Raw genomic sequence first — 21274 nt, 5'->3', positions numbered from 1 at the left:
GTGTGTGTGTATTTGAGTGGCTTGGGACCCTGCAGAAGATCACTCTTTCGAGTCTTTCTGTGGGTGGAAATTGGGTAGCTACTAGGAAATTGGGTAGCTAATCCTTCTCTCAGCCTCCTTCATACATGAATAGTGGTAGTGATGGTTAGATAGGTAAAACTGGTGACATACAGATCTACTTAGTGTTTTCTAAATGTAAGCATTGTTCCAAATGATTTAGGTGGATTAACTCACTCTTCCCTCTAAATTTCATGACATAGATACCATTGTGGTGCAGGCTTTATGGAGGAAGCCAACTGTCTTATCTCACCATCAAAGCCAGTATTGCTATCAGTCAAATCACTGCCTTCCTCCCTTCATCCCTCCATGCATCCACATACTTTCTTTGTCCTCCTTCTCAACCTTTAGATTTAGGTTTAACAGTGTACAAGTTCTGAGCCAAGGCCTTAAGAAACCTCATTCATTTCCCTGTGTCCACTTAACCCTCCTGGGCTTCTAATATCACCAAGAAAAACAAATGCCCAAGATAATCTGCTAATCCAATAAAGAGGAAGTAAAAACAAAGCCATTTAGACAACCCACATAACTTGAAGCAAGAAGCATTGCCACCCCACCTTGTGGAGCCAGAAGGACAGTCAGACAACTGTGCCATGCACAAAGGATCCAAACTTTGAATGACTCAAAAGTACATGAGTAATCATTAACAGTGATTTAGCTACTACTTTCTGGAAGTCGTTTGTCACAAACTCTCCTGCCTGAGCTGGCTTTGAACTACAATCCTCAGATCTCAGTCTCCTGAATAACTAGGATTACAGGCATGAGCCACCAGCACTCATCTAAAACAGTGTTTCTTAAGATACAAGTGTTAGCTCCATGTAATACCTCATGTCAAAAGAAAGAGCTTCTCCTGGTGGTTCACACCTATAGTCACAGCTACTTGGGAGGTTAAGAGTCAATCCTCCTGTGAGGACCACTTGGCACAGGCAGTCAGGACCAGCCTGGTGAAATATAAGGAGAACTTATCTTTTGAAAAATATATAGTAATTAATTTTTTAAAAAAGGTCAAAAAGAATTTATGATTGTCTTTAAATTGGTAGTCTGTGAAGACGTTATAATCTTTGAAGTCTGACTATCCTAATCTTCTGCTGTTCTAAATAACAGCATGTGCCCCATCCCTCCCTCAAATTTTCTAGCCTTCTACAATATGCTTAGGAACCTAAAATAATTCCTTAATTCAAGTAATTTCTAGATCATGTCCAGAGAAAGCACAGTATCTGTTATGAGACAGACCTCTGCTTTGTCCATCATTAACACACTAACCCAATATGCAACCTTCACAATTATTGTAACAGCCCTATTATCAATTAACTAAGCTTTTTCCTTAGCCTCTTTAGAAATTAGCCTCATGTAATCACATGGAGGATATGATACATATATGCATAAATCTGTGTATAAATTAGTAGAAACTTAGTATAGTATATGCAGGTAAATACTAAGCACCACATACTCTCATTTTACAGGCCAGCAGTAGTCTACATAAGGCATCAAGGGAAGCATATTTTGATTCCTACTAAAGCACTTCTCTGGCTGCAGTGGAGCACTGGGCATGCCTAAGAACAGTGACATGCCAAACACCACTCAGAGTCCAATGGGAAAAGCCAATAAATCAATTCTGAACCGCAATTTAATGTTCTCAGTCATTCATCAAAAGCAATCCAAGGTTGCCATGACTAACACCTCTGAACCCCCACTGTGAACCCAGCACTTGAGGCCAGTTCTGAGGTTTGAACACGTACAATCTCATCATAGCTCTACTAGAGCCACTCAAATACTTTTCACTTCCTTCCATGCAGAAAGTGTCAAGATTTTATATCCATGAATTAACCCTTGAATAAAAGCATGCAATTGATGCATGTCTTTCCTCTGGTTCCCTGGATAACAATTCTGACAGGATTGATCATGCATCCTTTCATAAGTCCATTCTCCAAATGCATCATCTTAAGGCCCTGAAGTCACCTCCCAGGGAAACTAAAGTTTGCCCTCAGGATGTATTTTTGCACTCCTAGATTTAATTTACACAAGGATGTCAAGACTGACTTCTTGGAAGAAATGATATCTGACCTAAACCTCCAATATATATGGTGGACAAGTGAAGAGGAGATGGCATACACAATGTCATAGAGGTTTGAAAGTAAATATTGAGTATAACGAGAGCACCTCTCCTTGTAGCACAAGGAACGGAGTCACAAGGACCCAGTGCAGGCAAAGACTAACTCCTGAATAACTGCTGATGACAACTAACTACCTCCACTGTTCTCTATGATCTGAAGTGGGAGCTACAAAGAACAAAATACATAGATGTTTATATCAACCCCAGAAGATGAGTGCTTTTCAAATACAAGGACCATGGACACTAAGAAGAATTCAGACTAAAAGAAGCTAGAAGAAAAAAAGCATTGAAATGGAGAGACATTCTCCTTTTTTTTCCCCTCCCTCTTTCCTTTGTTCCCTCCAAACCCACACATTCTCTCTCTTTCCAGGATGGGTCCAAACATCCAGAAAGAAGTTTAATCAGAAGGGAGACAAATTCCACTTTGATCCATTAAGTTGTCAATAACTAGAAAGCAATAGGTTTAGAATAAATGAGGTGAGGACCTATGGATAATAAACCATGCTAAAGCTTCAGCCAGTCAAGACCCTGAGAAAAGAAATTGAAGCTAGCTAAGCTGTACAAAGGAATTCCTCCCATCTGACAATCCAGATTCTTAGCAGAAGCCCAAGAATTAACTGACAGAGAACTCAGGACTTAGGTTCAGGTCATTCTCAGCTTACATCATATTCCACTGAGGTATGTGATCCTTCAGCTAGGTTCCCTTTCTAGAACTAGAACCCAACACAAAATAAACCAAGCAGAGAAAAAGAAACTGACCCAAATAACTGGAAGAGGCAGAGACAGGTTTCTGATCTCAACCTGTTGACTCAAGGATCAAAAATGATGAGATAGCCTGTTGTGGTTCTGTTCTGCGTTTGGGGCTCATTGTTTTCTTACCAAACACCAGCTTCCTTCAAGTGGATAAGAAAGGCCAACAGTGTCCTCGGAGAAGCAAAAGAAAGGACTTTGCTTTCAAAGTCCTCATGAGTTACGTAGGAAAGAATCTAAATGGCTGACGCTTTTTCCTCCTCTGTGTGAACCAATTTCTATGGTTATGTGGATGGGATATTCTATATCCATGATTGGCAGTCCTGTCAGAATCCCATGGCAGGTTTGGAAAAGGAGGAAGGGTAGGGGCAGGTCATGTAACCTTTGTGAGCCTTGATTATCTCTGTTCAGACAAAGATTAACAATAACTAGTGGGCATAAGGGTTATGACACATGAAAGCTCAGATTCAAGCTCATTCATTCATTCATTCATTCGTTCATTCACCATTCACTCCATAGTAGTTGTTTTCATTATTACTGGTAGGGTTGTTGTTTTGTGGTTGTTTTTGACACAGGGATCAACATTGGAAGCCCATTTTAGATTCCCAGATGTCTCAAGTACTCCGGTCCCTAGGGTGGAGTCTCCTTTGGCTTTGTAGCCAGACGCCTTGCACAACCCAGGCCCCTGTGTGCCAAGGTTAAGCTGGTTTGCCATCTGATGGCCAGAGAGCAGCCAGTGCCTCTCTGGCCCTAGTAATGTCAATATTGCCTTCCTGACTCCGCCTATTGTATCTGGAGGAAAGTGGCAGGCATTGTCTTCCAGTGCTCCCCCCAGGAAGCATGATATCACCTTCTAACAAAAGCGGGAAAGCTGACAGATCTGCTGGGCTGGGTGTGCCCACACACACACACACACACACACACACACACACACACCCCTCACTGGTCAAGCCCTGGACAAGGGGTTTGTAACAAGCAACCAGCACAAGTGGCCCACAACACCCCCCACCTCAGATACCTAACTAGCCCCTGTGAGGGGCCTTCAAATTCCTCCCGTCTTTGTCACCCCCCCCACACACACACATACCATGTGGGAGGTGAAACTGCCAGTTCATAGTAAAGCCCTACCCTGTGGTCAGATATGTTGAAGACTCAGAACTCTGACTCATGGGCAGGTCCTCGTCTTTATACCTACTCCTAGAATTTTGGGGGAGGAACATGGCGGGGAAACACAGGAGATTTCTAGATCTTAACAAAGTATTCTTCACGTGTGATGTGAGTTAAGGAAGAGTGGCCAGACTGGCGGGAATTTTGGGTTATCAGTCTGAAATTCCAGAAATAAGGGAGGTGACTCTGGACGTTCCCTTTCCTGAAGGCTGGGAGTGACGCCAGCTGAGCTGCTGACACCCCGCCCAATTCTGGTTCCATCATGCTGCCAGGGGAAGCTGGCTCTTAAAATACGTATCTGTGAACTGGTCCAGGTGCAAGTACCCTGATTCCTGCATCTTACTGTCTCCTTCTTAAAACTCTCTCCTCCTTTGTGGGCAAGGAAAGGAGGGGGGAAATGAGGAAAATGGAGGACAGAGGGACATTGTCCAAAAAGAAATGTGCCCATTAACTGAGTTATGAAATGGTAACCCCTCTGTGCACCTCAATAACAAAATTATACTTAAAAAACAACTCTCTCCTAGACAACAACAGCAACAACCTCTCTCCTTCTGTGAGTACCACACCAAAGTCTCTAATCTCCCAGGATGGAAATCTGACTGTTCTTGCTTGTTTAGCCATTTTCCTCCTTCTCTTCTTTTCATTTAGCTCCTGGTTTATATCTATGCCCCTGGATTTACTTACCATAAACTAAAAGATTTCCATGGCTTAATCCCTGCTACTTAATTCTCTTCTTTTGATCTTCACATCTGAAGAAGCAAATTAACTAAATATTTCTTTACATGTAACATCAAAATCAGTATGTACAAAACCATTATTTACTCCAACCAAGCCCATCTCTGACCTTCCTTCTGTTCCCCCCCCCCCACATACAGGAAATGGTGCTACCATTATCCAAACTGCATGTTCCTCCCTATTAACCTCCAAACACAACAAACCATCAATGCTGCATTACCTTCTCCTGAGCAAGGAGGAGAAAACATTACACTGCTCCTGAAAAAGCTCTCTGTTCCACCCCATATGCTCCTTCCCTGGAATGTTGAAAAGCCCAGTTGGCCCTGGTCGACAATTTCTGTCACTGTAATCTATCCTCCACACTATTAATCTTCCAAGTGCACAACACAAATACGATAGGACATGCATGCTGATAAATTTTAACATACACAGTGAGGTACAAGACTCTAAAGAGTCCCCAAGGAGCTTCCTGATCTGACCCCAACTTCAATTCAATACTCTCATCCTAGCATTCCAACTTTACTCCTCCCCCAGGCTACCCTATAACTTCACCACTCCCTTTATAAACTGCTCCCCCTAACCTAATGTGAGTTCTTGTTTCTCTTTTTATCTTGGCTTTAAAAATTGCATATAACACACAACTAAAATTGGCTGTGATTTTTGGCGATATCCACAACTGTTTAGAAACGTGAACAGGATGAAAAATCCAACCTAAATGTGATTTTCAAATGAAATTCATTTTATTTATGTTAAACTTAGCAATTAAGGAGATTGATAGTATATGACATTAACATTTGTTTATTTATTTATTGTAGTTTATTTATTCATTACAAGGATCAAAATAAGGCTCTATACATGCTAGATAAGCTCTCTGCTGAGGACCATGTATATTCCACCGGTCAGTATACCTCCTTAAATATTGTGTTTAAGAATTGGGGAGTTCAATCAGTCCACTAGCACAACGATATTCGTTGCAGCACTATTTACCATAGCAAAGATATGAAACCAACCCAGATGCCTCTCAGTTGATGAGTGGATCAACAAGATGTGGTATTTATACACAATGGAATTCTATGTTGCTGTCAGAAGGAATGACATTGCCCCATTTGTAAGGAAATGGAAAGACTTAGAAAAAGTCATATTAAGTGAAGTAAGCCACTCAAAGGAACATAGGCTCAATGGTTTCCCTCATTTGTCGTAATCAGTAGAAACCTTGGGCTCTCCTAGCAGAGATTTACAATAGAACAAAATGTAGATTCCTAAGGCCATATAGAATGATGCTAAATGTAAGGACCTCCAGGATATAGAAACAAAAGCCATATAATGAGTGATTGTTGTCCTTAATGTACTATGTTATCTCTCATTTCTTTTGCTGTCCCTTGGTTATCTCAAATTATTACAGTATTTCACCTGGTTATCTGATATATTGTATATATGAGTATTTGATTATTTGAAATCGGATAGGGAAGGGAGGAAAACAAGGGGCAGGGGTGGAGGGAGGAAAATGGGGACCATGACATGAGAAAGTGTATCAATGTATGTGAAGTAATGCACCTTCTATCTGGTGAATATAATGTAACCCTTCTATTAATTACAATAAAAAATATATATAAAAAAAAAGAATTGGGAAGTTATGGGCCAGGATTGTGGCCTAGTGGTGGTAGAGTGCTTGCCTAGCAAGCATGAAGCTCTGGGTTTGATTCCTCAATAGCACATACACAGAAAAGCCAGAAGTGGCGCTGTGGCTCAAGTGGCAGAGTGCTAGCCTTGAGCAAAATGTGTCCAAGGACAGTGCCCAGGTCCTGAGTTCAAACTCCAGGACTGGCAAAAAGAAAAAAAGGAAGAATTGAGGAGTTATTAGGCTCATTCCTACAACCCTTCTTAGGAAGCTGAAATCTGAGGATCATGGTTCAAAGCCAGCCCAGGCAGAAAAGTCTATCAACTATTATCTCCACTAAACTATAAAGGAAAGAAAAGAAAAGAAAGGAAAAGAAAAGGCTAGATGTAGAGCTGTGGCTCAGGTAGAGCCACTAGCCTTGTGCAAAACAAACAAGCTCAAAGACAGCACCCAGGTCCTGAGTTCAAGTCCCATGACCAACACACACACACACACACACACACACACACACACACACACACACACACAGAAGATTTAGGGAGTTGTTACATAATGTTTGCCTAGCAAGCACTAGGGTCCTTAGATTTGCAACTGTATTTTATAGCACCAGATCTAATAAGGATTTTTATAATCTTTGAAAACCTTAGATTTTTTTAAATCCTTTTTACTTTGTGTAATGCCTCATTATATTATTTAATTACAAAAATATACAACTCACCTGCCAATGCCCATTTCTTGCCACTACATATGAGCTGTGGCTGACATCAATAATCCTAGCTACTCAGGAGGCTGAGTTCTGAGGATCACAGTTTGAAGCCACACTGGTTAAGGAAAGTCCATGAGACACTTATCTCCAATTAACCACCAACAAACCACAAGTGGAAACGTGGTAAAGCACTGCACTTGGAAACAACTCTTAGAAGCACTGCACAGGCCCTTAGTTTAAGACCCAGGACCAACAAACACACAAATGCACATACACACACACACACACACACACACACACACACACACACACGCATATACACACAAATTGAAAGAGGAAATGACCCATCCTTGTTTATAGTCTGAGTTTCCGTACAGTAAAACATGGCCCCAAGTAAGCCCTCAGTGAGTCACCATTAACAAAAAGATAGATGAATGAATGAATGAATGAAAATTGGCATAAACAAGACTGATATATGTTTACTGAAGAAAAAGTATGCCTGTGTTATGAGTAATATCCAACAATTGTTCAATAGCTGATCTTAAATAAACATCTGGTTAAGTACCTTTTTATGAAGGTATCCTTTATGTTTTACACTAAAAATATGAAATTTTCTTTTGACTTTTTTATATTAAATATTTAATATATACTTCCCTTTTATGAGTGAATAGTACTTACAATGTATATGAAGTTGATGTGGTATCATTAGTATTGTTATGTCAACATGGCTGAAATCCTTTCTCCATTTCCTTTTTCCTTTGGTCAGCTGTGGAGTGTCAACTTGCTACGACAACTATTAAAACTTCATTTAATAAACTTCATTTAATAAAATGTTGTTCAGGGTTTTAGACGCTAATTGGGTTAAATATACATGCCCATATCTCAAAGACACGGCCCACATGGCCTGAGCAGAATTAGAAGAGCATTAAGAGGAAGTGTTGGCTCAGGCAGGATGAAATGAATGACATTAGTCGAGTAGAGACCCCACTTTCCTGCCCAAATTGGTTTTGGACCACGATCCTCAGATCCTAGACTCTTGAGTACCTAGGATTATAGGTGTGAGCCATCAGTGCCTGGCCCACATATGTTTTCTGAGGGATGAAGCCTCAGAAATAAATGATAATAAGAAAGCCATGCCAGGCTCCTGTGGCTCATGTCTATAATCCTAGTTAGTCAGAAGGCTGAGATCTGAGGATTGTGGTTCAAAGTCAGGCTGGACAGAAAAGTCCCCTTGAGACTTTTATCTCACTTAACCACTCCAAAACTGGAAGTGCTGCTGTGGCTTAAGTGGTAGAGCACTAGCCTTGAGCACATAGAGGCTCAGAGACAGTGCCCAGGCCCTGAGTTTAAGCCCCACAACCAACAAAAAAATAAATAAATAAATAAGTAAGTAATGAAAAAAGAAATAGACTCATCCGGGAATCTCTCTTAAGAGAAGGGAAGTGCTAAGATCTCCCAACGAAGACAACGCTGAAGAAGGAGCACCCATAAAGGAAGCCACCCTGTTCTGCTTGAGAATAATCACAAGGCTGTCTCCAATCCCAGCCTCTACACTACTCAGAATTGAACTTTAACCTTTCAAGTCCAGCTCTACTGAGGAAGTTTCACCTGAGACCATGATCCTGACTAAGTGTCACTGCTTTTCCTCTGACTTCTCAGACGAGATCTCTGCTGTCTCTAAATCTAGCTGCGTAAGATGTCAAATGTAACAGGGAAGAGGTGGGAAGGTATGCAGCAGTGACCATGACAGATACTTTGTGGTAAAGGAGAAAGTCAGTTTTGTATTCACAACTCTTTTAGACAAGCCTTTTGGTCTGGTGAGGATGAGGGAGGAAAAGGTAGAGAAAAGGAAAAGTAGAGAAAAAGTAATATGCATACTTGAACGTATTTGGAACTGAGATTATTCTTCGATTCTCAGGGGGTCATCTAGGAGAGGTTGAGGGAGAAAAAGTCCTTAAAATTACTTTGCTCTTCCAATCTCTTATGAGCTGTACCACCCAGAGGCACCTTGATTAAGGCAAATAGGGTATATATAGTTCTGTTTGCTTAGGAAAAAGGAAAAAAGAGGTGTGTGAACTTACCTCTTGGACTGGATAGAACAAACCAGAAGCCACAAGTTTCCTCCTCTAGTCTATCAGAGGAGCCGACTTGAATGGGATCTTATGGTGGAGACATAAGCAAGCTGGACTCATGTTCCTAGAGTTGCCCCACTGTCAGAGTATTTGTGGTCATGAGGGTTTAGATTAGACGTGCACATTTGCATTTGATACAACACACCCACCTAACCACTAGCTGTGTTAGCTCACTCTTGACTTCTAATGAGAGCATGAACATTCTCTACCCCCCATCCCACCCCGTCCCTTCTCTCCTCAAGTCAGAGCTGGGGTTGGCTTTGTTTTGTTTTGTTGTGCTTTGCTCTGCTTTGGGTTGTTTTGTTTGTTTGTTTCAGAGAACCAGAGTGATTGTGTGGACCAGAAAATCTTTTTGTTTTACTTTATGACAGCTTTTCTAAGCTTCTCTTGCAAATCCCTCTAACATAAATATTATAGAGGAAATACTGAAGTAAAACATTGTTATGTGGGTGCGAGTGTGTGTATTATTTAACATAAATGGTACGTGAGAGCAGCTGCAGCCTCCGGGGCTCTGCATTGCTCTCATCCCAGTGCAGAATCACTTCCAGATTTCATGTCACTGGCAAACAGTGCACTTGAAAGCACACCAAACATAGAGAATCTGAACTATTTAAAGGAGAGCGTTACTAGAGAAATATAATTTATGCATTGCTACAAACAACTTCTGCATAAATAGTGAAGCCTTCCTTAGTCTAATCTCTCATGTCCCACAATTTAGGAATGCCTTCTTTCCCTTAAGAATATTATTCAAAATCTTAAAATACTTGTGGCTGAAAGCAAACGGAAGACTTATAAAATGAACCATATGAAACAGCATTACCTTACCGGATTACTTTAATTTTTGAACATTTAACAGAGTACATCAAAACTAGAAAAACATAAAAATATACTTATGTATATTTGGATCAACTTTGGTTACTATCAGGTAACCCTATAGTATACTATAACTGACATATATATATATATATATATATATGCAAAGAGAGAGTATACCTTAGGTTAACCTGTAATTGCGTTCAATAAAATTTCCTCAAATACATGTCCAATATCATCAATGCAATTCTTTATTAGAATGTTTTCAAACCAAGAAGAGAGATCAGTAGTAGTCATGTAATTGGATATGAAGCTCAGGTTGTAAAGCCACTTTCAACAGGATACCTGGGCTATAGGACACATTCCAAGCCCAAGGTCTTCTGGCCAACCATTCTCATGTTTCTTAATTTGTGCCCAGTAATTGGGGTGATCTGACAAAGTTTTAGCTTTCTTGGGCTAATAAACACTGAATTTTTATATACCAAACATCTTTAAAACTGAAAGGAAAATTATATAACCTAAATATCTCTGATCCTAGCTATCAAATAAAGCAAAAAGCCCAGATTAGACAGAAAAGTATTTTGGTTCTCATTTCACAATGAGAATCTGTATATTGCCTTAAATGGTTAAAAAAAAGCATGATTTTTCTTTAATTACAGAAGGTTTTCTTTGAAGCAAGTAAAACAAGATTTTATTTTAGGGTTTCACCTCCCCTATTCTTAATAAGAAAAGGAAAAAAAAAACACTCCAGAACAAGAACAAAAAATAATGCACACTAGTAAGGAAATTTCTTCAAATCACTGAGAGTTCGGATGAATTAACCAATCCTCAAAGAACCTACAAGAGACAGCACAGAAGGTGATGGTCCAAGCAGAGCACCCTAGAAAAATCAGTTCATGCCACAGGGACTTGCATTTATTAACTGAGAGTCACTGAGAAACGGCGTCAATGCCACTATAGGATGCCACTGTATGCCCTGGAGGACAAGCTCTAAGATTTGCTTGAGACAGTCCATTAGTCACAAGCACTTTTTAATACTATGAAATTCACAAATAAAGCCAAACCTTACCAGAAAGGAGCAAGCTGAGTCCATAGAGAATTAAGCCAGCTAAAGAGTCCATGCTTCCCCAAATCTCTCCATCCAGCGTCCACAGATGTGCATGAGGTCCTCAAGATCCTTTCAAAAGCCCAGAGCTTTGTTACTTTCCACTCGCATGTTCTCCTAGCACTTGTTTACAAGTTAGAGGCAAGAAAGAACAGCACAGAAGCAGGCTGTAACAGTCTCATTTCTGACTGAGCACAGGGAGTTTTAAGTTCCTTTTTCCTGTTTCCTTTGTAGATTAGGATGGGAAAGGCTGTATCTTAAAGGCATTTGGTATCAGCAGGGCTGGGGCCACTGCAAGTCCTATCCATCTTGCAATTCATCAAAACACTTATCTGTAGCTTCAGCTCCTGCCTTTGCTGCCTTTGGAGGGATAGAGGAATTTTCGTTGGAAGTATAGTCCTGGTCAGCATTTTTCAGAAACAATAGGGGTGTCCTCTCCTAGGCGGGGGAACTGTGAATAACAAACCCTCCACCTATGTGTGGTATGCAATCAGGGCCAACCCTTCTCTCTAACAACCCTCTGGGGTCCACTTAGGATCCCCCACAGAAGGGGCTTTGGGGGTGGAAGACAGTTTTTGCTTTTTTGTTGGTTTGTTTTTTTATGAAACCCACATGGGTTGAACTGGGAGAGAGGAAAAAAAGTTCCCTATGATGCGAAAACACAACCTGGAAAGCAATTCATTTCAGGGCTCACCAGCGAGATGAACCCTCCACAAAGCCACGAGAGACTACAATCCAAACTCTAAGCCTGGCTGCCCTCACACACATGGCCTGTTGATTGGCCATGAGCCCAAGCACACGCATGCTACTGGCTACAGCTTTAGTTTTTATTAACATTTCATCGGAGGCTGATCTAATTTCTGGGAGAATTTGGCACAGGAAGATTTTGTCATACAAATAATTTCATAGTTATTGGTCCAGTAGTGTTTCAGAAGCAAATCAGGTTCAAAAATCTTAAAAATAAACAGTCTAAGAAACACACAACGTGATTATATGGAAATAAAAAGAGTGACCACATGATTATGTGGAAATAAAAAGAGTCACCATGCACAGGGAGTCCATGGGCAAAAAGAACAGAAACCACTGGAGTGATGTTAGGTACAATGAGCTCAAAGACCTTCAACTTACCTAATCCGTTATTTATTCACCGTGTGAACTGACTTCAGAAAAGTCTGTACTCTTCATCACCGGCCTTCACACAGGAGGAAAAATGTGTCCATTCCTTTCTCCAGCCCCACAGGAAGAAGCAGAAGCCTCTGGTCTAGACTAATTTCTGGTGCAGGTTTATCATGAAAGGGACAATCCTCTCCCTCCAGATTCTTTTTAAGCACACCTGATGTCAAACACTGACTTCACCCCCGCCCCCCACACACATTTATAGAGACCACTTTTTTTTTTTTTGGCCAGTCTGGGCCTTGAACTCAGGGCCTGAGCACTGTCCTTGGACTTTCTCAAGGCTAGCACTCTACCACTTGAGTCTCAGCTCCACTACTGGCTTTTTTCTATGTATGTGGTACCGAGGAATTGAACCCGGGTCTTCGTGCACACTAGGCGAGCACTCTACCACTAGGTCAAACTCCCAGCCCTGAGACCACTTATTTAAAATGATCATGATACCTCTTTCTTTCATCTTTTCTATCTTGTTTTAGTTTTTATAGCTTCTTTTAAAATTATTTTTATCAAGGTAGTGTATAGAGGGATTGCAGTTACATTTGCCAGATAGTGGGTACCTAACTTCTCACACATTGATACCCCTTCTTATGTTTTTGTCCCCATTTCCTTCCCCTCAACCCCTCCCAATAATCTTGTTTCCCCCCTTCCCTTTCTTATTTCAAATAAACAGATAAACATATACACAACATACCAGGTAACAAAGTCAGATACAGTAGCAATATGAGATTAACCAAAGGGCAACAAAGGAGTAGAGAAATAACATATACATTAATAACAACAATCATTCAAAATAATGCTCTTGTTTCCATATCCTGGAGATGCCTTCATTTAGTCTCATCCTATATGACCTATGGATCTAGGTTTTGAGTTATTGTAATCCTCTGCTAGGAAAGTGCTAGGTATGTACTAATTATGATAAATGAGGGAAACCATTGAGCCTATGTTCCTTTGGGTCTGGCTTACTTCACTTAATATGATTTTTTCCAAGTCTTTCCATTTCCTTACAAATGGGGTGATGTCATTCTGATGGCAGCATCAGGAACGAGACAAGGATATTCACTCTTCCCATTCCTCTTTAATATAGTATTAGAATTTCTAGACAGAGCTATAAGGCAAGAAGCAAGCATAAAGGGGATCCAAATAAGGAAAGAGGAAGTGAAACTTTCCTTTTTTTGGAGATGACATGATTCTGTTTTTAAAGAACCCTATAGACTCCACTCCTAAGTTGCTTAAGCTAAGTCAAACCCTTGGCAAGATAGCAGGGTATAAAATTAACCCTCAAAAATCAACTGCTTTGGGGCCTGGAGTTAGGCCTAGTGGTAGAGTGTTTGCCTAGCATGCATGAAGACTGGGGTTCAATTCCTCGGTACCCCATGCATAGAAAAAAGCTGGAAGTGGTGCTGAGGCTCAAGTGGTAGAGCTCTAGCCTTGAGAAAGTCCAAGGACAGGGCTCAAGCCTTGAGCTCAAGCCCAGGACTGGCAAAAAAAAATCAACTGCTTTCCTGTATGCCAACAACGAGAGGAGTGAGGCAGAAATCAGGAAAGCAACTCCGTTTGCAATAGCCTCAAAGAAAAAGTACCTAGGAATTAGCTTAACTAAGAATGTAAAGGACCTTAATAATAAAAACCTGAAAAAGGATATTAAAGCAGAACTGAGGAAATGGAAAAACCTCCCATGCTCTTGGATTGGAAGAATTAACATCATGAAAATGGCAGTCTTTCCAAGGGCTATCTACAAATTCAATGCAATACCCATCAATATCCCAATGTCATTTCCTAAGGAAATAGAAGAAGTAATTCAAAATTTCATGTGGAATAATAAAAGACCCTGTATAGCAAAAACAATTCTTAGCAGAAAGAACAATGCTGGAGGAATATCAATACCAAACTTTAGACTCTATTGCAGAGCTATAGTAACCAAAACAGCTTGGTACTGGCACAAGAACAGGCCTGAGGACCAATGGAATAGAACTGAAGACCAGAATCAACCCACAGACCTATGGCCACCTAATCTTTGATAAGGGAGCCAAAAAGAAAAATAGAATAGAAGAAAGACAGCCTCTTCAACAAGTGGTGCTGGCAGAACTGGTTAATCACCTGCAGAAAACTAAAGTTGGATCCTTCTATGTCACCCTGAACCAGGATTAACTCCAAATGGATCAAAGACTGAAAACTTTACAAGAAAGAATCAGAGATACACTAGGTCTCTTTGGCACAGGTTGAAAACTTTCTTAATAAAGACCCAGAAACACAACAAATCAAAGAAAATTTGGATAAATGGGACTGCATTAAACTGCAGAGCTTCTGTATGGCAAAGGACATAGCTAGCAAGTTTTGTTTTGTTTTTATTGACAGAATCACAATATGTAGGTGAGGCCGACCTGAAAATCATGATCCTTTGTCATCATCCTGAGATCACAGGCCTAAATCACTATGCCCCGGTGTGGAATTCTAGTCCCTGCTCTGCTATGATCTGCCTGGGAGGCCTTAGGCAAGTCACTTGCCATCTCTAGTCCTGTGTCCTCAAGTGTAGAATGATTTAGACTTTATGTGCCTGTTTTCTTTCCTGGTTCTATCATTAAGTGTAAAATGATCAAATAAATTGTCCTGCTCTTAACATCCTCAAGTTGATTTCCCAGGTCCTCTCATATTGTCCTTGCAAAGATGATGATGGCTTTGTACCTGTGTTCCTGTGAAAGTCTGGGAGAACCGAAAATGTGCTCTGTTTTAGTATTATGGCAGCTAAAGCTTTTGAAGGTCCACTGGCCCCAAGTCAAATAAACATGAATGTAAGGGCTTGGAACAAACTCAAGGGTACCTACGTTCTAGGCACAAGCTTCCTTTGTTGGTGCTTGATGTCTCATGAGGAAGTCTTCATGCTTACAGCCTTTCCTTTCTGGGCTGAAAGTGCTACCTTGCTGCTTTTTCAGAGGTGGCTTCGTGCTTTGACCTCTTTTTTTTTTTTCATAAGATTTGCCATTGCCCAGGAATGTTACTCAAGTTCTATTTCCCTCCACTAACTAAAGGATTGATTTTATTTCCCTCTTCTCTCTGTCATTTATATGGTGTGTTTAGTTTAATTCTCCATTTTCCAGAACAGTGGCTCCATTTTGCTTTCCTGAGCCTGTACTAGTGACAGCACACTTTGTATGGGCTAGCACACTCTTTAACATGAACTATGGCTGCTAATGGGAAATGAAGGTAATTTGTGAGTAAAATGCCCAGATCCACACCAGTCCAGATTTATGCCCTGTGGATCTTAGAGCGTGAAGCACCAACCAACGAATAACAAAATGAGCTTCACCACATACAGGAGGCCAAGAAGAAAAAAACGCTGATTGATGATAGTTTGCAAAGTCACAGAATTGAATGAGTGGCATGCCAGGATTGCCAAGAGAAGGGAGAGAATCATTCTATCTGAAAAACAAAAACAAAACCTTTTCTAGTACTTATTTTTTTAATATATTTTTATTGTAATTAATAAAAGGGTTACATGATATTTGCCAGATAGAAGGTGCATTAATTCACATACATTGATACCCTTTCACATGTCTTGGTCTCCATAACCCTCCCCCCACCCCCCATCTTGGTTTTCCCCCCTTCCCTATCCAATTTCAAGTAACCAAATACAAATATATCCAATATATCAGATAACAAAGTGAGATACTGTCACAATATGAGATAACCAAGGGACAGAAAAAGAGATGAGAGATAACATAGCACATTAAGGACAACAATCATTCATTATATGGCTTTTGTTTCAATACCCTAGAGGTCCATTCAGTTAGCTTCATACTATATGGCCTTATGTATCAAGGTTTTGCTCTATTGCAAATCTCTGCTAGGAGAGCCCAAGGTTTCTACTGGTTATGACAAATGAGGGAAACCATTGAGTCTGGCTTACTTCACTTAATATGATTTTTTCTAAGTCTTTCCATTTCCTTACAAATGGGGCGATGTCGTTTTTCTGACAGCAGCATAGAATTCCATTGTGTACAAATACCACATCTTGTTGATCCATTCATCAGCTGAGGGACATCTAGGTTGGTTCCATATCTTTGCTAGGGTGAATAATGCTGCAATGAACATTGTTGTGCTAGTAGATTTAATATGCCCTACTTTCTGGATGGTTGGGTAAATGCCAAGTAGTGGAATTGCTGGGTCATAGGGAAACTCGATGTTTAGCCTTTTGAGGCACTGCCACACCGCTTTCCATAGTGGTTGAACAAGTTTGCACTCCCACCAACAGTGTAGTAGTGATCCCTCCTGGCCACATCCCCTCCAGAATCTGTTGTTATTCGTTTTCCTGATCCTGGCCATTCTAACTGGAGTGAGGTCGAATCTTAGCATTGTTTTGATTTGCATTTCTTTTATGACCAGAGATGTGGAGCATTTCTTCATGTGTCTATAGGCCATTTTTGTTTCTTCTTCAGAGAAGACTCTCTTTAAGTCTTTGGCCCATTTTTTAATGGGATGGTTGTTACTTTGGAGATTAGTTTTGGAGTGCTTCAATTTTTTGAGCTGTTGATATATTTTAGATATGAGGCCTTTGTCTGTTGTATGGTTGGTGAAGATCTTTTCCCACTCTGTTGGCTTCCTAACTAGTTTACTAGCTATGTCCTTTGCCATACAAAAGCTCTGCAGTTTAATGCAGTCCCACTTATCCAGCCTTTCTCTGATTTGTTGTGATTCTTGGTCCTTATTAAGAAAGTTTCGACCTGTGCCAAGGAGGCCTAGTGTATCTCCTATTCCTTCTTGTAAAGTTTTCCGTGTGTCAGCTTTTACCTCCAGGTCTTTGATCCATTTGTAGTTAATTCTAGTTCAGGGTGACAAAGAAGGATCCAACTTTAGTTTTCTGCAGGTGCTTAACCAGTTCTGCCAGCTCCACTTGTTGAAGAGGCTATCTTTCTTCCATTCTATTTTTTGGGCTCCCTTGTCAAAGATTAGGTGGCCATAGGTCTGTGGTTTAATATCTGGGTCCTCAGTTCTATTCCATTGGTCTTCAGGCCTGTTCTTGTGCCAGTATCAAGCTGTTTTGATAATTATAGCTCTGTAATAGAGTCTAAAGTTTGGTATTGAAATTCCTCCTGTGCTGTTCTTTCTGCTAAGAGGTGTTTTTGTTATATTATTCCATATGAAATTTGGATTACCTCTTCTATTTCTTTAAAGAATGACATTGGGATATTGATGGGTATTGCATTGAATTTGTAGATAGCCCTTGGCAAGATTGTCATTTTCACGATGTTGATTCTTCCAGTCCAGGAGCATGGGAGGTTTTTCCATTTCTTCAGTTCTGCTTTAATTTCCTTTTTCAGGGTTTTAAAGTTATCATCAAAAAGGTCCTTTACATTCTTAGTTAAGCTAATTCCTAGGTACTTTATTTTCTTTGAGGCTATTGCGAAAGGAGTTGCTTTCCTGATTGTTGCCTTGTTCCTCTCACCATTGGCGTAGAGGAAGGCAGTTGATTTTTGAGGATTAATTTTATACCCTACTACCCTTCCAAAGTTTTGAATCAGCTCAAGGAGCTTGGGAGTACAGTCTATAGGATTCTTTAAATACAGGATCATGTCATCTGCAAAGAGGGAAAGTTTTACTTCCTCTTTCCCTATTGGATCCCCTTTATGCTTGCTTCTTGCCTTATTGCACTGGCTAGGAATTCTAGTACTATGTTAAAGAGGAGTGGAGAGAGTGGGCATCCTTGTCTCGTTCCTGATTTTAGAGGGAATGGCTTTAGATTTTCACCATTAAGTGTAATACTAGCAGTAGGTTTCTCATACACAGCCTTTATTACATTGAGGAATGTTCCATGGATTCCTAGTTTCTCCAGAGCTTTTAACATAAAGGGGTGTTGGATCTTGTCAAATGCCTTTTCCGCATCTATTGAGACAATCATGTGATTTTTGTCCTTGCTCCTGTTGATGTGTTGAATTATATTAATTGATTTGCGTATGTTGAACCAGCTTTGCCTACCTGTGATGAATCATGTTTGATCATAGTGTATAATTTTTTTGATAAGTTGTTGTAGATGGTTGGCCAGTATTTTGTTGAGAAGTTTTGCATCGATGTTCATCAAAGAAATATGTCGAGCCGGGAGTTTGGCCTAGTGGTTAAAACTTGCCTAGCATGCATGAAGACCGGGGTTCGATTCCTCAGTACCACAGACATAGAAAAAAGCCGGAAGTGGTGCTGAGGCTCAAGTGGTAGAACTCTAGCCTTGAGAAAGTCCAAGGACAGTGCTCAGGCCCTGAGCTCAAGCCCAGGACTGGCACACACACAGAAAAAAAGAAATAGGTCGATAGTTCTCTTTCTTTGATGGATCTCTGTCTGGTTTGGGGATGAGGGTTATACTGGCTTCATAGAATGAGTTTGGTAAAGAACCTTCATTTTCAATTTTGTTGAAGAGCTTGAGGAGTATTGGTGTGAGCTCTGCTGGAAGACTTTATAGAATTCAGCTGTGAATCCATCTGGCCCTGGGCTTTTCTTAGGTGGAAGGTCTCTTATTGCCATTTCTATTTCAGTGCTTGAAATAGGCCTGTTTAGTTGGGTTAGTTCTTCTTGGTTCAGTGTGGGTATGTTAATATTGGCTAGGAATTCATCCATTTCTTCTAGATTCTCAAATTTGTTGGCGTAAAGGTTTGAGAAGTATACCCTGATGATACTCTGGATCTTGGTAATTTCTGTCGTGATATTACCATTTTCATCTGCGATTTTGTTTATTTCGGTATGCCCTCTTCTTTTTTTTGTCTAGTACTTATGTATTAAAGAACTACTCCAGACTTTGACATTGTCAAAACTCACCCCTAGGAAGCTCAGTGCAGGCATCATTGGGGGCATATCCATTCTCTGAGGATTCCTGTTGACCTGTTGAGAATCAGAGCTCAACCCTCAGCTGCTCCATCTACCTTGAAAGTTGGAATGTTCCTCTCTTTATCTTCCAAGTCTCAGCCCAGATCTCTCTGTTCCAGTTGGATTGTCTCTATAGTTTTCTCTATTCCCTGCTCTTTCCTTCATAGTAGTAACAGTACTGGTTAATCACACATTGTTTGTTATTAACTTTTTAACTATTCTTTAATTTGAATGAATTATTTATTTGCTTTTATAAAAACTAGTTTTTTATTTTTTATTTTATTTTTATTGTAAAGGTGATGTACAGAGCGGTTACAGTTCATGGGTCAGGTAATGAGTACATTCTTTTTGAACATATCATCTCTTCCCTCATTTTCTCTCAATTTTTCCCTCCCAATCCCCCCCACAACAAGTTGTATACTTTGTTTTCAACCCTTTGTCCCACTATTTCTATGCCTAACACCTTGCTCTTCCCCAAACAGATAAACTTAAATACAAGACAAAAGGTACAGGAATCAAAAATGGTGACAAAGGATGGAGGGGGGAAGTAAAGTAACAAAACCCTCTTGTTTCCACTTTCTGAAGTTCATTCGATAAACTTCATATGCACATAAATTGAACATTTGTAGTCCTCTCCAAAGAATATCCTCTTTTGATCTCACTGTGTGAATGTTTAGAGTCCTGTTAAATTTATCATATCCAAGTGTAATTTGTTTTTGCCAGTCCTGGGCTTGAGCTCAGGGCCTGAGGTCTACCACTTGAGCCTCAGCACTACTTCCAGCTTTTTTCTATGTATATGGTATTGAGGAATCTACCACTAGGCCAAACTCCCGGCCCCAAGTGTAATTTTTTTTTGTCTTTTACTATCCATTGTCTTTACTTATAGATTTATCAGCACCTTCTAGTTACAACAAATAGAAAACATGCAACCTATGTTTCTTTGGGTCTGGCTTACTTTATCTAATTTTTTTCCAAGTCTTTGTATTTGGAATTGCATTATATATGTATACTCCATTTTCTTGATCCATTTGTCCACTGAGGGGCATCTGGGTTGATTCCATTAATGCTTCCCCTGCCTCCTGTTTGACAGGGTTTTCCAAGAGGCAAAGACTATGCCTAACTTATTTATCATTCAATTCCCAGAGCTGAGCACAATACATGGTGCAGAGTAGGTCTTAAATAGATCATTAGTGCTTATGCCAAGAATAGGGTTTTAAAGTCAGGTACACTTGGAACTTAGCGTCATTTACTCTCTGTATGGCCAAGACAATTGAATTCAAAAATCTGAATCCTCCCTTTATCATATTTAATAAAATTGGAGGATGTTAGCCAAGTGACAATCGTTATCATGGCTACTCAAGAGGTTGAGATCTGAAGGATTGTGTTTTGGCTCTGAATAGAAAAAGCTTCAAGATTCCATCTCCAATATAACCAGCAAAAATCCAGGATGGAGTTGTGGCTCAAAGAATAGACACTGAGCTCTACAAAACAAGCAGAGAACTCATGAGGCCATAAGATCAAACTCCATATTTGAAAAAAAAATGAAGATGCTGAATTAGCAAGAATATAGATATAGATATAGATGGTATAGATATATAGATGAGGATATAGGTAGACCTAGATATAGCACATCTGGCACAAATATATAATGAATAAAGGAATTTTATGAGCTCCTAGTCTATTCACAACCACTATCTCCACCACTGAACTCTACTTAAAATAAAACAAATCAATCAATATGCTACATATTCATAATCTGACTTGTTGAATCGAAATTCCCTAGTCAAACTAGTTAAATTTTTAAATAATTTTAATTTTTTCTGCCAGTCCTGGGGCTTGAAGTCAGTTCCAGAATACTATGCCTGAGCTTTTTCTCTCAAGGCTAGTGTTCTACAACTTTAGTGTCGTATCCAGCTTTTTCTGAACCATGGATCCTCAGATTTGAGCCTCCTGAGAAGCTAGAATTACAAGCCTGAGCCATCACTACCTGGCACTATTTTTTGTGCCAATCCTGGACCTTGAACTCAGAGCCTGGGTACTGTCCTTGGACTGTCTCAAG

At 40.1% G+C, this 21274-nt stretch overlaps 1 protein-coding gene across 2 annotated transcripts in view; it reads right to left on the bottom strand.

Moving 5' to 3' along the window:
• The window catches only part of Tek (TEK receptor tyrosine kinase), a 94886-nt gene extending 83546 nt beyond the window's left edge, over positions 1 to 11340 (bottom strand). For both annotated transcript variants that reach the window (XM_090330076.1, XM_090330077.1), the window contains exon 1: positions 11161 to 11340. In XM_090330076.1, the coding sequence (XP_090186202.1) occupies positions 11161 to 11212 (52 nt within the window). In that variant the 5' untranslated portion in view covers positions 11213 to 11340. The remainder of the gene's footprint in view (positions 1 to 11160) is intronic.
• Between the last annotated feature and the right edge of the window lie 9934 nt (positions 11341 to 21274).

Source organism: Megascapheus bottae, chromosome 3 (genome assembly GCF_031878675.1).
Source record: "Megascapheus bottae isolate mThoBot1 chromosome 3, mThoBot2.hap1, whole genome shotgun sequence".
NCBI classification, from domain to species: Eukaryota; Metazoa; Chordata; class Mammalia; order Rodentia; family Geomyidae; genus Megascapheus; species Megascapheus bottae.
The sequence above is the reverse complement of the archived record's forward strand: the minus strand, read 5'-3'. Positions and strand labels throughout refer to the sequence as shown.